The sequence below is a fragment of the Schistocerca gregaria genome, chromosome 8, assembly GCF_023897955.1.
Source record: "Schistocerca gregaria isolate iqSchGreg1 chromosome 8, iqSchGreg1.2, whole genome shotgun sequence".
In the NCBI taxonomy this organism is placed as follows: domain Eukaryota; kingdom Metazoa; phylum Arthropoda; class Insecta; order Orthoptera; family Acrididae; genus Schistocerca; species Schistocerca gregaria.
Genome location: NC_064927.1, coordinates 327351589 through 327368737, shown reverse-complemented (window position 1 = coordinate 327368737; position 17149 = coordinate 327351589). Strand labels below are relative to the sequence as shown.

General features: G+C 43.6%; 1 protein-coding gene across 1 annotated transcript in view; it reads right to left on the bottom strand.

Annotated features, from left to right (window-relative positions):
• Positions 1-13841, bottom strand: part of LOC126285176 (odorant receptor Or2-like) — a 28079-nt gene extending 14238 nt beyond the window's left edge. The window contains exons 1-3 of the mRNA XM_049984485.1: positions 13069-13841; positions 7196-7295; positions 5628-5729 (exon numbers count right to left, since the gene is read on the bottom strand). Coding sequence (XP_049840442.1) covers positions 5628-5729; positions 7196-7295; positions 13069-13841 — 975 coding nt within the window. The remainder of the gene's footprint in view (positions 1-5627; positions 5730-7195; positions 7296-13068) is intronic.
• Positions 13842-17149: the final 3308 nt, after the last annotated feature.

Sequence of the window (17149 nt, the reverse complement as noted above, 5' to 3'; positions counted from 1 at the left end):
GCCCATACTACTTTTATCATTACTTCAGGTTGTTTTTTACTTTCTAATGGCTTGGCTCCAGTTTTCGCTTAGGTCATCATAGAGATTTCTGTCAATTATTGATCAGTATGAACTGAAATCACCTTCACCAACAATAGTGTTGCGGACCCCACGTTGTTCTTGGGAGTAGTGGAAGATCGTCACAGCTGAGACTTTCCACTCCTCCGCTGGACCCCACATATGTTTTCAGACGGTTGTGTTCACGCAGTTGTTTGTTTTCATTATTGGTGTCCACTTTTGTGTAGCCACAGAAAATTTTTTACAATACTTCACATCAAGCACCTTTGCGCTATCAATACTTACGGCTGCTGCTCATAAAGGTTTTTCTCTCCCTAGAGCCCTTACAGATGCATCTCAGTCCACAGAAGTTACTGACGCTCATCTCCAATAGGTTACTATTTTTACATTTTTCAAATGTCCAAAAATAATTTCTTACTCTCACATCTCGAACAAGAGACTTTAAAACTAAGAACTAAACCGATGCTATTGAAGAAATTTTCAGAAATTGTTCTGTCTTCACCACACAAATCACAGCATGCATTTTGATTAAACATTGTTTTCAGTACAGTTAAATATAATATTAAACTGATAGCACTGGCATTTGTTTCACTATGCCCTTCATCACTGTTCAAAAGCTTTTCTTGGGAGCACTCGCTAGAGTGAAGAACTGTGTTCAGAGTAGCTTGCTGTACCCTCTGTCCCTGGATGTGAACTTACAGCAGGGCATGTTCTGTTGAATCTATTACCCTTATCTCTTCTTTTCTTAAACGTTCCCTTCGGTGGAGTCATATTAAAGAAATAAACACAACTCAATGAGCAACAAATCCGAATATTCACAGCGAAAGGTATAACGCGTCTTTAAAAGCGTGGATGACACCATGCCGGCCGAGGTGGCCGAGTGGTTCTAGGCGCTTTAGCCTGGAACCGCGCGACCGCTAAGGTTGCAGGTTCGGATCCTGCCTCGGGCATGGATGTGTGCGATGTCCTTAGGTTAGTTAGGTTTAAGTAGTTATAAGTTCTAGGGGACTGATGACCTCAGATGTTAAGTCCCATAGTGCTGAGAGTCATTTGAGCCACTTGATGACACCATACATCATACCATAAAGAGCAAGTCATGTCACAGGAAGCCAACCTAGGCAGGAGCATGTTTACTATAATTCAACATAAATCACCACCTCTAGAGAGAACTCTTCCCGAGATATTTTATCCAAAATGAATAAGTGCTCATGGAACCTGCGGAAATTACTTGTGCAGCAAATTGTTTCAAAATAAATCAAAACTACTTATAATTATCTAAACTCCGCTAAACATACATCACATCAAAGATGAAATTCCAAAACAACAATTTTACATTAGAAAATAAAAATCTGCGTTTTATAGCCACAATATTTTTGTATTGTCTTTAATGTTTTGACACAAAGTGTACATACCGAAACATACGTAGTCTACAGATGCTAGCGAAAGTCTTACTGCACATGGCAACACCATTTTCTGTCAAGCGTGGAGACCGTATTTTCTGCCCGGTCTCCAGAACAAAGCTAGAAGGAATATCGTGGAGCAAACGAACACGATCCCATCCCTATTGATTGTTGAATGGCGCTTTTTTGCAGTAACAGTTTTAATGGTCATCAGCCCAAAAATTAGTTTTAGAGGTGCAGTAAGAGTCACCGAGTTCTTATTGAATTCGTGGTTTCAATATAAAAGAACGCTACTAAGCTCATTAATTTTGGTGACTATGAACGAAACTTCAGGAGGCATAAATCATCTTTCACGTCACCCTCGAGTAATTTAATCTTTTTCGGGCTGATAGGATACGTTTCTCACCATATATTTTTTCATAATACAACCCATTCTACTGGACGCGTCACCAGAATGTGGGAGGCAGATGGTTTGTCGTTGCTCTTGTGCCTCTTCTTGTGTTGTGGCCGCAAAGTCTGCCGGTGCAATTTCGATAACTTGACGAATTTTGTGCTAACTGTAATCATTGCTGTGTAATACATTTTGTCACTTTTTCGAGTTCAGCTGCTAAGTTTTGAACGTCTGACTAGGTACGTGTCCTGTGTACCGTGCTGAAGCTACCGCTTCTCTGTGCTCGATGGTGGTGACTAATGGAACGTAAATAAAGGTCCATTTCGGGAGTTTACGGCAAACACGGAGTCCCGGATCCGTTTCTCTGGCGTCTCTATTTCCACAGTGAAATGTGGTGGACGTACTGAATTTACGCTTCGTCACAGAAAATTGAAGCAGGGGAGAAGCACGAAATAAAGGGGGTCCTCACTGATTTAAAGGATATGGTGTATTATTTTACCGATAGCAGCATCGACTCAAATTAACAGAGTACGCGAAGGAACTTGCCCCACTTCTTGTAGCGGTGTACCGTAGGTCTCTAGAAGAGCGAAGCGATCCAAAGGATTGGAAAAGGGCACAGGTCATCCGCGTTTTCAAGAAGGGACGTCGAACAGATGTGCAGAACTATAGACCTATATCTCTAACGTCGATCAGTTGTAGAATTTTGGAACACGTATTATGTTCGAGTATAATGTCTTTTCTGGAGACTAGAAATCTACTCTGTAGGAATCAGCATGGGTTTCGAAAAAGACGGTCGTGTGAAACCCAGCTCGCGCTATTTGTCCACGAGACTCAGAGGGCCTTAGACACGGGTTCACAGGTAGATGCCGTGTTTCTTGACTTCCGCAAGGCGTTTGACACAGTTCCCCACAGTCGTTTAATGAACAAAGTAAGAGCATACGGACTATCAGATCAATTGTGTGATTGGATTGAGGAGTTCCTAGATAACAGAACTCAGCATGTCATTCTCAATGGAGAGAAGTCTTCCGAAGTAAGAGTGATTTCAGGTGTGCCGCACGGAAGTGTCATAGGACCGTTGCTATTCACAATATACATAAATGACCTGGTGGATGACATCGGAAGTTCACTGAGGCTTTTTGCAGATGATGCTGTGGTGTATCGAGAGGTTGCAACAATGGAAAATTGTACTGAAATGCAGGAGGATCTGCAGCGAATTGACGCATGGTGCACGGAATGGCAATTGAATCTCAATGTAGAGAAGTGTAATGTGATGCGAATACATAGAAAGATAGGTCCCTTATCATTTAGCTACAAAATAGCAGGTCAGCAACTGGAAGCAGTTAATTCCATAAATTATCTGGGAGTACGCATTAGGAGTGATTTAAAATGGAATGATCATATAAAGTTGATCGTCGGTAAAGCAGATTCCAGACTGAGATTCATTGGAAGAATCCTAAGGAAATGCAATCAGACAACAAAGGAAGTAGGTTACAGTACGCTTGTTCGCCCAGTGCTTGAATACTGCTCAGCAGTGTGGGATCCGCACCAGGTAGGGTTGATAGAAGAGATAGAGAAGATCCAACGGAGAACAGCGCGCTTCGTTACAGGATCATTTAGTAATTGCGAAAGCGTTACGGAGATGATAGATAAACTCCAGTGGAAGACTCTGCAGGAGAGACGCTCAGTAGCTCGGTACGGGCTTTCGTTAAAGTTTCGAGAACATACCTTCACCGAAGAGTCAAGCAGTATATTGCTCCCTCCTACGTATATCTCGCGAAGAGACCATGAGGATAAAATCAGAGAGATTAGAGCCTACACAGAAGCATACCGACAATCCTTCTTTCCACGTACAATACGAGACTGGAATAGAAGGGAGAACCGATAGAGGTACTCAGGGTACCCTCCGCCACACACCGTCAGGTGGCTTGCGGAGTATGGATGTAGATGTAGATGTAGATGTAGATGTAGAACTAGACTGTATGAGCTCACTCATAAGTATGAAATTGCAACCCCCTCTGGCACGGATTTATGCACTGATTCGATTGGGAAGATTTTCGTGTAGTCACTGAATACTCATCCTAAGCCAAGCTCGACCGCACCTGTTGCAAATGCTTATTCGTTTCATGAATACCGGCATTTGGACGAATCTGACGTCAGAGATGGTCCCACATATGATCTTTCGAGTGCAGATCTTGGGATCCTGCTGAAAACGGGAGCATCTCATTGTCACGTAGACATTTCATACAGACACGTGCCACTTGTGAATGAACAGTGTCACATGTGAGTAACACATGAGAACTCAAGATGTTCGTGACGCTCCATTATGTCGTCAGAGGTCTGTCAATCGCTACCAGCCGTGACGCGGTGGCTCTCCACCCCTTGGCACAAAATGAACAGCCGTTGTGCCTCTCCAAAACATGGGTCATTTCCACAGGTCGCCGCTATAGTGACCACCGATGGTTATCTGGGTACTGCGGCTCAGTGATTCAATGCTGAATACAGTGCGACGAACTTCATCGGTAGGCCATGCTTCCCAGTTACAGCACCACTCCAAGCGCAGCCGTTCGCGTTGTGTCGTTAATGGCAGCATGGGACGATAATTCTCTAGTCCAGACGGCGCTATTCCCCGACCAATGGTGCAGCGTGACATAGATTGTCCCACTTCGTCCATTACTTGCTCTGTTATGGGTGGGGCTGATGTGAAAGGGTTACTGTGTGCATAGCGTACAATTTGGCGATTCTTCCTTGTGAATGTCAGACATGGTTGGTCGGAATAAATCTGGATATTAGACAGTTCGACTAACCGGCAAAATGAGGTCCCGCACAGTTTTATTTACATGCCACCCTGCCTTCTCAGTACTTCACATTTTTTTCGGGCTTTGTAAATGTTATAGACAACATGAGCTATATTTCCCTTCTGACTAAGTCACAAACGTATTGTGTATATAACGAAAGAAGGAAGTCGACTTCCACGTGCCTGATTTTAAGGCTTCCTCTTCCAAGTACTCCATAGAAAGGTTTGCGATGACGGAACATCCTGCTTACTGCATCGATTCGTTTACAGTAGTGTTCATGAGAGAGAAAATAAGTACGCCAAAAGAGTGTTTCAATTTGTCTCTTCAACGAATTTCTTGCCGATGCACTTTACAGTGTCTCCTATCGGCTCGAGTAAGAAGTAGAAAGCTACTTCAAAGAAGACAAAACTGGCATTGTGTGAAGTCTGAAATGGCTCAGCCACTGTACGAAGTCCACCTTGCTTTGAAATTGGTATTCACATTTACAAATACATATTAATTTGACAAGTCTGCACGTTTGGCCATAATTGCTGCTGTGGGCGGGACAAAGTGGAATTGGTTTCAGATGGTTCAAATGGCTCTGAGCACTATGGGACTTAACTTCTGAGCTCATCAGTCCCCTAGAACTTAGAACTACTTAATTCTAACAACCTAGGGACATCACACACATCCATGCCCGAGGCAGGAGTCGAACCTGCGACCGTAGTGGTCGCGCGGTTCCAGACTGTAGCGCCTAACACCGCTCGGCAACCACGGCCGGCGGTATTTGTTTTTGTCAGGAATGTTAGGAAGCCCATATAACGCTGGTAACAACGGTCCTATTTGTATGATCCTACATATGTCAAGAATAAAACGAGAAAAGACAATTTACCAAGCAGGACTTTGGAAGTAGACCGATAAGATCTGTTCATCCAGATACTGATGACGCAACGACATTATATCGTTGTAGAGAGGTATATGTTTCTTATTTTTATGGAGGCCTACCTGCTGTGTTACGTTGTGAGCCGCCCAACAGTAAAGATAAAGCTGTCCCAGAGGCACGGGAAGAAATCCAGCACACAGGAACACAGCAGTGAAGTTGGTGCCCTATAACAAGAAAGGTACAAAGTACTCACACGCTTACAGCAACGGTTCTAGAAGCATGTCCGATATTTCCGACGCAATTGGGAAGCGCTGTTGCTTCCAAATCTGTTTCCTTGCGTACGCGTCAGTGTTGTTATAGAAACTCCTGGTAAACTTGAGAGCTGTTCTAAACCTTAAGCTGTGCACCTTCCACCTCAGTTAGAGATTCTGGGAAGATAAGGCATCAACTTACTCGCAAGAGGGCTTTTGTCTGCTTATCTTGCGATCACGACACAACACCACGCTTTGCCGAGAATCACCAAAAGCTCAACGGGGAGACGAAGCGTTGTGCCACCAGAACTCCCTCTATCAATACCAGCCTTGACCTGAATCCATTTCCGATGGCTTCCCACACCAAGACTCAAGCAGCATCATCGCTGTGCCTCTACAAAACATTTGTAGAATGCAACTTCTCACCAGGTAGCCGTCATACTCGCCAACTATGGTCAACAACGTTACTGCAGAACAACGAATCATAGCTGAACAGACTCCATTCATCAGCAGTTCCTTCTTCGCGGTCTCGTCACCACTCAAAACACAGCTGTGGTGACAACAGTAACCGATGTGCAGGATGGCAATTCTCTAGTCTGACTGCGGCTAGTCTCACACCTATGGAGCAGGATGACTTAGAATATTGTGGGGAGTCCATTACTCGCTCTCGTATGGCTCGTGATGATGTGAAAAGAGTTACAATGTGCTTAGTGCACAATACGATGAACCTTTGTTATGGTGGTCAGATGTGGTGGACTGGAAACTTGACGATGAGCTCTTTAGCTTGTTCTGAAACGACGCCCCAATATGAAGCCTTACAAACTGTAGTTACTATAGCCACTGCGTCCCGGCGACCATAATTAAGAAGGTACTTTTCGGACGAACTGTTGAAGTACCGATTCAATAATGTGAAATGAAATCGAGAACCGTTTCGAGATTTCTCAAGGAATGCATGATGTTGATGTTCAATGAACGGTGTAATGCCAGTGAGAGCATAGGACCTTGAACATGCCTCTAGCCAGTCGCATGCCCAATGCGTTTCTATCTTTCATTATGTGTTTGAAATAAACAACTGAAAACTGTTAATTATTTTTAATCACTCTGTATTATGATGCCGTATATCAAATCCTATCACAGAAAAAGTGGTTCCTTCAGTATACCGCAATATAATAGCAGAGATACTCAGCAGAAACTGTGATATAAAAATCGAGTTGTAATCTTTCAAGGAATTAAAGGATGAAGTACTGCTCGTTACTTTTTTCTGCTGTTCTACAATCTTACTAGTATAAAATAAACTATTTTCCGCAAGTGGAAAAAAGGAAATAACTAAATGTACTGCATAGGACGTTAAACATACATAGATATATCAAACAGTACTCAAAGCATAGTCATGAACAATCCTGTAACTTTATTAAGCTATCGTTAAATACATGCCTTACATATGTTGCTGGAAACAGCGACACGCACGCGACGAGGACACTGATGGCGAACTGCGTAGTCACAATGGGACTCATTGTACTCTCCAGTTGCTTGACGAAGCTGGAACAGGAGAAAAGTTTCAGCGATGTTACCAGATAAATAAACTTCTAACTGGTGATTATCTGGACAGAAAGCAATTGAAAACCATTCTAACAATATAAATTTCGTCAGGCCTTGTGTTCCGAGTTTGTGATGAAAATGTAGTAGCTTTACAAATTGTGTGTGCATCGTTTAACGTATAGAAACACTGTCAGACATACTCATGTCAGTACTTCAATATTATAGCGAAAGAATCGCACTCAGTGGAAGGGAACAGTAAGGACATACACAAATATTTAACTCATTTCTGCCTTCTCGCTGCACGACCCCAAATCCAGGATTTTAACCGCCTGCCACCCTGGTTACTGGAGAAGCCCAGACTGATTTTATATTTGGTGCGGTACAAGAGAGATTGCACTCCTGCCACCATTTTTAATGCAACATTTTCTGCCATTTTATCTGAGCACCACGACTATGTAGCTGTTTTTTTACGGATGGGTCGAAACAGGGCGATTCCGTAGGCTGCTGTGTTGTTTTTCGGATCGTTTCCTCAAGTTCCGACTGCCTCAGGCGTTTACTGTCTTTGATGCAGAATTGTCTGCAACCTTATGGGCAATGGAGCAGATAAGACGTTCTTCCTGTCCTAAATTGCCTGTCTGTTCCGCCTCCCTAATTGCCCTTCACTCGTTGCGACGTTTGTATCCAGCAAATCAAATAGTCGAGACTATTCAAGATGCCCTACTCCAACTTCAACGACTGGGGAAGGTGGTGGCTTTCTGCTGGGTTCCAGGTCACGTCAGCATTGCTGGGAACGAAAGGGCAGATCTCGTAAACAAGGCGGCGTGTCTCGATCCACAAGTCATTCAGTGTGCCTTCCCCCTGCACACACTCATCTCGCTGTTGAGCTAACCAGTCATGCGTCGGTGGGAAGATGAGTGGCTGGAAATGCCTGACAATAAGCTCCGTTTAGTCAAGCCCACAACGCTTGTGTGGTGTACTTCCTTCCAACCTCGTGGACGGGACGAGGTTCTCTTCACTCGGCTTCGGATAGGCCACAGTCCTACGACGCATGGCTTCCTGCTCCGGCGAGAGGACCCTCCAATGTGTGGTACTTGTGGCGTCCAGATCACTGTGAGCCACGTTTTATTGGATATGCGTTTTATTTTCTGATTAGCGGACCGCGGCTGACTCGGCAGCGGATCTCCCATCTCCTTTAGGAAATAATCACACGGATGTGGTTAAAGTTTTAAAGTTCTGTAACTTGTCAAATGTTTTTACCAAGATTTTAGGGAGTGGGTCTTAATTTGTTCACAGGGTGACACGCTCGCCCATATTTTATGTAAACTGCCAGCCAATGAAAATTTCCTGTGCCATTCTTGATGCTCCGTTTTCGCTTTCTTTACGTTTTACTTTCTTGTACAGCATTTTCCTTCTTTCTTTGTGTGTATGCTTAGGTTTTCCTAAGTCTGTCGACGTTCGTTTCTTTTAATGTGTGTCAGGGCACTGATGACCTTGACATTAACCGCCCGTAAGCCCCAACACACACACACACGCTATTGCATTCAACAGCAGTGGAGCTCTTGGTAAGAGATTCATATATCTTCGCTATATAAACTAACTAGTCATGAGTGCTCATGTTACTCGTTGCATACACTTGTCTAATCAGAATTTCATTTGGGGAGTATAAAGGGTTGTGAAGCAGAGATAGTTTAAGTTTTTATTTGGAAACTGTTTTCACGGTCTGGCAGCACATTTAAGTCACAAAAAAGAACTTACATATGAAGAGAAATGTGATGTCTGAAGGAAAGCCAACGGAAAGTGGGCAATCACTCTGACTTGAACTTGGAGCTAAGACGCAAACTCTCGCCATACATGGAGACATAACGTAAGATGGGCGAGAGATGCAGCATCAAAATAGAATATGTGTTGAGACTTGCGCAGTCAATCCGAAGAAATCTGTAAGTAACCTTTGGAACGTATGTTCATCCCGCATTTTCTAAGCTCTTCTTATTCGCTTGTACAAATCATAATTAACAAAATAAAACTTCTCCTAAAGCATATATCCTTGCGATTACGCAACCATGTTCTCCATACTTGTGTCATTAGGGTGAACCGTACTTTTACGAACTTCGTGTTTCATCACGCACACTACACAGTTGTTTCCTTTTGTTTTAAAAATAATTTAAGATTTCTTTTGTTGAAATTAAAGATAAGGCATCCATGCCACAGTGGCCGAGAAGTTGCGTCAACTCACTACGAGTTATTACTGCTTATGCGCGTGCCTGACTACTGTCATGCTTCAGAATGAAATTTTCTTTCTGCAGGACAGTGTGCGCTGACATTATGTACCACACTGAGGCATCAAGACAGAACCTTTGCCATTCTTCGGTAAGTGCTCTACCGACTCGCGATCTGTCCTCACAGCTTTTTTCCGTTAGTATCTCATTTCCTAACATTCAAGCTTCGCAGAAGTTCTTCTTCGAAACTTGCACGACTGGTACTCCTGCGAGAAAGGATACTGCCGTACTTCGGACACATTGCTTAGCCATAGTTTTGGGAATGTCTTCAGAATGAAATTTTCGCTCAGCATAGGGGAAATGAGTTCATTTCAGTGCATAGTTTGGACCAGTTGAAGAAGCTAAGCATAGATTTAGCTCTCTTAAATAAGGTTCTTTTACTGTGGGGTTGAAACACTTCCTACATTAGTGCCAAATGGGCTACGGAGAGTCTTAAAGTGACATATTATGCCATTCTTTCTTCCAGGAGTGCTACTTCCGCACGTTTCGCAGGAGAGCTTCTGTGAAATTTTTAAGGAAGGAGATGGCGGAAGTAAACCTGTGCGGACGGGTCTTAAGTCATGCTTGGGTAGGTCAGTCGATAAAGCACTTGCTTGAGAAATGCAAAGGTCCTGAGTTCGAGTCACGGTCCGATACACAGTTTAAATCAGGAAGATTTCATATCAACGCTAGTCGCCACTGCAAAGTGAAAATTTCATTCTGCATTATGATAACAGTCAAGTACAGGCGTAAGCAGTAATAAGCAACAAGTAATGACATGACTCCACTTCACGGCCATTGCAGCATAGAATCATCGCCTAGAATTTCAACAAAATCAGTCTTATACGCCTTCTGAAATCAAAAGGAAAACAACTATGGGATATGCATAAAGAAACAAGAAGTCCGATAAAATAAGGACCGCCCTATCGGGACATCCTGTGTGGAATACATCGCCAAGTTAAAGAAGCTGTGATTAGACTAATTAACAAACCAAAAAACTCATCTCATAAGATTCGAAACTCGCTGATCGCAACAAATACGTCACGTTGCATTTGCTGTAAATATGTCGATGGATATTCAGGCACAGAAAAAGAGTTTCATTTCAAGCGAAAGTAAATAAATGCCCACATATTCTCTGCTGTTCAAAATAAAGTGCCTGGCCGAGGGTTCAATGATCCACCTTCAAGCTGTCTCGCTACCGTTCCACTCTCGAACCACGGACAAGAAAAACGAGCACTTACATTGTTCTGTATTAGCCCTGATTCCTCTTATTTTATCGTGATGAAAATTTATCCCTATGTAGGTGGGTGGCTACTAAATATTTTCGCAGTCGGAGGAGAAAACTGGTAATTGAAATTTCGTGAGAAGGTCGCGTCGCAACGGAAAACGCCTTTGTTTTAATGATTGCCACTCCAATTCAATCATGTCTGTGGCACTATCTCCCCTATTTCGCTATAATACGAAACGAGCTGCCCTTCTTTTAACTTTTTCGATGGTATCCGTCAGTCCCACCTGATGCGGATCCCACACTGCACAACAATACTGCGGAATAGGGCGGACAAGCGTGGTGTAAGCAATCTGTTTAGTAGACCTGTTGCTCCTTCTAGGTCATCCGCCAATGAATCGCAGTCTTTGGTTTGCGCTACCCACAACATAATCTATGTGATCCTTCCAATTAGGTTATTTGAAGTAGTAACACCTAAGCATTTATTTGAATTTACAGCCTTCAGATTTGTGTGATTTATCGCGTAATCGAAATTTAGCGGATGTCTTTTAGTAATCATGTGATAACTTCACACTTTCCGTTATTGAGGGTCAATTGCCACTTTTCGCACCGTACAGATATCTTATCTTAACCATTTTGCTATTCGTCTTGGTCATCTGATGACTTTACAAGACGGTAAATGATAGAATCATTTGCAAACAACCCAAGGCGGCTACTGAGATCTCCCCCTACGTCATTAATATACAAATAGGTCAGGAACAATAGCGGGCATATAACACTTCCTTCGGGAACGACGGATACTACTTCAGTTTTACTCGATGACATTCCGTCTATTAGTACGAACTGTGACCTTTCTGACAGGAAATCATGAATCAAGTCGTACAACTGCGGCGATATTCCATAGGCACACAGTTTGTTTAGAAGACGCTTGTGAGAAACGGTGTCGAAAGCCTTCTGGAAATCTAAAAATATGGAATCAATTTGGCTTCCCTCGTCGAGAGCACTCTTTACTTCATGAGGATAAAGAGCTAGTTGTGTTTCACAAGAACAATATTTTCTGAATCCTTGCTGACTATGTGTCTATAAACCGTTTTCTTCGAGCTAATTCGTAATGTTCGAACACAGTATATGTTCCAAAACCCTTCTGCAAATCGACGTTAGTGATATGGGCTTGTAATTCAGCGAATTACTCCTACTTCCCTTCTTGGGTATTGGTGTTACTTGAGCAATATTCCAGTCTTTAGGTGGAAGTATTAACTGCGAGTGAGGATCCGGACACGATCACAGAAATTTCAAATGTAGAGAGCAATTACTGTAACCGGCTGTGCTACGAAAGCGCGACTGGAGACTCCTGCCTTCAAGACTCTCTGCTCTCTTCCAAAGTGGACGTAATTTCTCCAACACGCCTTGCGTGACTAGCAGAGTCAAAATCCATTTTCCAAACACTCTGCTATGCTCTGGTAATTTCTCTGCTATATTTTTACTTCCAGGCATGCTAGCCCCGCAAGGTATGTAACTTGAAAGGTAGGAGAAGGATGTAAAGAGGTGATAGTACCAGTAGAAGATATAGCCACGAATGGAAAAGATGGCGCTTTCGAGCCGCAGTCCATCACACAGTTACGAGTCTTCCCGAAGGTTCAAATTAGCGTAAATTCCGCTGGACAATGAAAATTTATCCCCGGATGTCAACAGCGTTTTGCTAGGCAGCTGCCCATGTTCAGCCGGTCGGGGTGGCCGAGCGGTTCTAGGCGCTACAGTCTGGAGCCGCACGACCGATACTGTCGCAGGTTCGAATCCTGCCTCGGGCATAGCTGTGTGTGATGTCCTTAGGTTAGTTAGGTTTAAGTAGTTCTAAGTTCTAGGGGACTGATGACCTCGGAAGTTAAGTCCCATAGTGCTCAGAGACATTTGAACGATTTGCCCATGTTCAAATGGCTCTGAGCACTATGGGACATAGCATCTGAGGTCATCAGTCCCCTCCACCCCATAGTGTACGAAGTACTACAGCATGTCTTCGAGAACGTTTTCCAAATCGCTGGATTTGACGCCTGTAGACTTTATTCTGCGCGAAAAAAATTGTTCAAATGGCCCTGAGCACTATGGGACTTAACTTCTGAGGTCATCAGTGCCCTAGAACTTAGAACTACTTCAACCTAACTACCCTAAGGACATCACATTCATCCATGCTAGAGGCAGGATTCGAACCTGCGACCGTAGCGGTCGCGCGGTTCCAGACTGAAGCGCCTAGAACCGCTCGGCCACTGGCAGCCCATGTTAATCGTAGGTAACGTACCTGAGAAGCTTCTGATGAACTTCGACGCAAAGGCACAGTTCTTCGTACATTTGGTCCGAAACCTTTTTCGTCGTCTGCGCTGCGCAAGAGGAGGCCCCCTGCTCGATTCTGATGCCCTGGATGCGCGACGCCAGCGCCTCCAGCTGCGCGATCACCAGCATCATGACCGTCACGAAGAGGCAGTCGACCCCCAGGCTGAACTGCGTCGTCCAGGCGGCCGCCATGCACTGGAGGGCGTACGAGAGCGCGTAGAAGTGTCTGTTGTCGTCCCATTGGTGCTGCGCCAAGGGCAACCGGTGCTCGGCCCTGTTGACGACCAGTGGCATGGGGAACCAAGTGACGTACTGCGACGCGATGAGCATCAGCATGGCCAGGGTGAGGCGGGCCGCCCTCCTCTGCGCCGCCAGCACCAGCTCCGGCAGCGCCGCCTCTTTGGAGCAGGGCGCACCCTCAGTCATCAGGACGTCTGCGTGCCGCACTAGGGAGTTGTACTGCTGTCTGTGCAGCACGAAGAGGGCCATCTTGACGGTGCTGCCGCCGATGTTGAAGGTGGCCATGAGCACCATAGTCGACTGCTCCATGTCGCCCCAGCTGAAGTAGCACGACAGCGCGCTCTCTGTGGTGTGCCACACGCCCAGGGCGACAGCGAACAGGGTGTACACGTTGAACAGCCGTGATCGCCAGAGGGGCCACGCCCCACAAAGGCATAGTTGGCGGATGTTCAGCTTCAGGACGGATCGTCCGCTCGCTGACCAGGATAGTGGCTTTTCCATCCCTGCTTGCCGCCCCCTTTCTACCATTCGGCTTCCACCTACGTACAGAATCGACCAGCCAGGTGGAATACGAGGCGACAGTGAAAGCTACCGCTCGCGCTGAGCGTGGCTTGTGTATATAAACACCTGCAGCTTCTACAAATTTTAGAGGTCGAGATGAGTTCTGAATTATCAAGTAATACTTCTGCAATTCGTAGCTAATTTATTCACGTGTTCCCATGATCAGTCCCGCCTCCGTTACGTAACCTAAACAAACGATATTCGTCAACTCAAATAAATAAACGAATACTTCTATAGCTTTAGTAAACATTTAAAACCATGATCAATATGCGCTCTTTAATAATAAAGACTCTGCCTCCTGCATCGTAATACTTTTTGCAAACAATTCATTGACACAAACAATATTCCGAGAAAGTATTGTAAATATTGTAACGTGCTACGTTTTGTTGTAACTGGCTGTTAACAACGTCTCGAGAATACGAAATACAGTGTGCTTTCATCAATTATTTTCTGGTAGAGAGCTAAATGCAGCGTGGGCATATCAATTGAACATTTACGACTTTTAATGTGTTATTGTGAGGTCATATTCTATGACTGCAATATATCGTAATTCAAAATGTTTCACTCAATGAGCATATTCGTTACAGCAAGCACCTCATGATGAATATTAGCCAGCCTCTGTGGCCGAGCTGCTAGAGTCGTTTCAGTTCGGAACCGCGGTGCTGCTACGGCCGCAGGGATGAATCCTGTCTCGGGCATGGATATGTGTGCTGTCCTAAGGTTAGTTAGGTTTCATTAGTTCTATGTGTAGGGTACTGATGACCTCAGACGTAAAGTCCCATAGCGCTCAGAGCTATTCAACCATTTTAGGAAAACTAATTACCTATAAACATTTTTGCTTTCCACGTGGCAGTACAAAAGTCGTGGACAGAAAGCAATAAAAAATGTGTTTTCTATTTGAAAGCTACCTGAGGCAAAACGCAAAATGTGACGGAAAGTGTTTATGTATCGTCATAGCAACGTATGTGATAACGTGGACAATATTGATTATGAGGCACAGGATAGGGAAACGTATCTAAAATTATTCACCAAGAACGGTTTCTCTTTAATACCTGAGAAGTTAAACCGCGGCAGTTATTAACTGGCAGTAATTTTAAATCTTTCTATGCAAATGGTTGAGCTAATCTTAGCAGGAAGCCGCACCTCATAGTCGCACTACCGACTGCATTAGCATTCCGTAATAGCATAGTAAATAACCGACTTTTCCGTTGTGTAACGTTCTGATTTTTTCTCTTTTCTTCTCAGTGAAGACTGAGTGAGATAATGCGTCGGTTAGGATACAGGACTTTTATTCGGGGCCACCGGGTTTCAAATCCCCGCCCAGACATTCGATTTACGTGTCAGATATAATGCGACTGTAAGTGTGCAATTCGCACAGTGAATTATGGCCTTCTACAGCGTGTCTCAATCAGTGAACGTCTTCAGATTTTTATACACAAAATGATTTTTTATTCCCTTAATTTTTTTGTCAGAAGAAGAGTCCTTGCAAAATATGAACAGAAACAACCCGCTTCACATGCGAAAAACATGGAATGGGCCTTAATCATGGGGTGTTGCAAATACCGATGGGACTCACTTAAATATAGGCCCAATTTCCTAAACTATGTATCTTAGCAAAACATCCGACCAACCTGGTAACTGCTAGAAGCTTTAATTCATGTACACTAGAGTTTGTTTGCCATTAATTCTTCACGTATACGAGTATCTTTCAACCAGACAAACAAGAAAAATTTTCCTTTAAAATAAAATCAATAACATTTGGTACTAGTTTTTTTTTTATTTCATCTTCCAGTAATCTTTCGTAATTTATGGCAAGATTACTGCACTTCACAGAAAATAAATCACCCACTTAGATTTTAACTGTATACTGAAACTGCAGCTTTAATCCTAACAATGTTCTTTTCTACAATAACGGTATGTAGATACTGGCCAGCCGCGGTGGCCTAGCGGTTCTAGGAGCTTCAGTCCGGGACCGCGCGACTGTTACGGTCGCAGGTTCTAATCCTGCCTCGCTCATGTATGTGTGTGATGTCCTTAAGTTAGTTGGGTTCAAGTAGTTCTAAGTTCTAGGGGACTGATGATGTCAGATGTTAAGTTCCATAGAGTCATTTGAACCATATTTTGTAGATATTGGAAATACATTATTGCTCGTTGTCAAGCACAAGAAATTCAACTTGTTTGGTTTGCTTGTGATGAGGAACTGTAATAATTTTAATAAGAAAACAGTTTTGTTCGCCCAAGATAAAAATAGCGATAAAAATATAAAAATAAGGAAATTACAATAAAAGCGTTATATTATGTGACAGTCAAAATTGTATCTGTGCCTTTCGACTGCTGTTGTTTCCATGAACAATGATCCAACAAAAAAAAAAAAAAAAAAAGAAAAAAACTGGGTCAAATGGCTCTGAGCACTATGGGACTTAATATCTCTCATCTCTGCTCATCAGTCCCCTAGAACTTAGAACTACTTAAACCTAACTAACCTCAGGACATCACACACATCCATGCCCGTGGCAGGATTCGAACCTGCGACCATAGCGGACGCGGTTACAGACTGGAGCGCCTAGAACCGCACGGCCAAACCGGCCGGCAATGTTCCAAAAATTTTTAGAAGAATAGTGACTTGCGTAGAGACTCGAACATGCTACTTCTCTACCTTACCTGTAAAGTTATAATACATAGCCGATGTACTTAACCGTAGGTGCCGGCCGGAGTGGCCTTGCGGTTCTAGGCGCTACAGTCTGGAACCGAGCGACTGCTGCGGTCGCAAGTTCGAATCCTGCCTCGGACATGGATGTGTGTGACGTCCTTAGGTTAGTTAGGTTTAATTAGTTCTAAGTTCTAGGCGACTGATGACCTCAGAACTTAAGTCGCATAGTGCTCAGAGCCATTTGAACCATTTTTTTAACCGTAGGTATCAGTACTGAAAATACAGGGTGATCAAAAAGTCAATATAAATTTGAAAACTGAATAAATCACGGCATAATGCAGATAGACAGGTACAAATTGTCACACATACTTGGAATGAAATGGGGCGTTACTAGAACAAAAAAAAAAAAAAAATGCAGACGTTCAAAAACTGTCCGACATATTCATCTGATCATAATAACAATAATTAGCGTAACAAAGTAAGACAAAGCAAGAGATGATGTTCTTTACAGGAAATGCTCATCATGTCCACCATCATTCGTCAACAATAACTGTAGTCCAGGAATAATGTTGTGAACAGCACTGTAAAGCATGTCCGG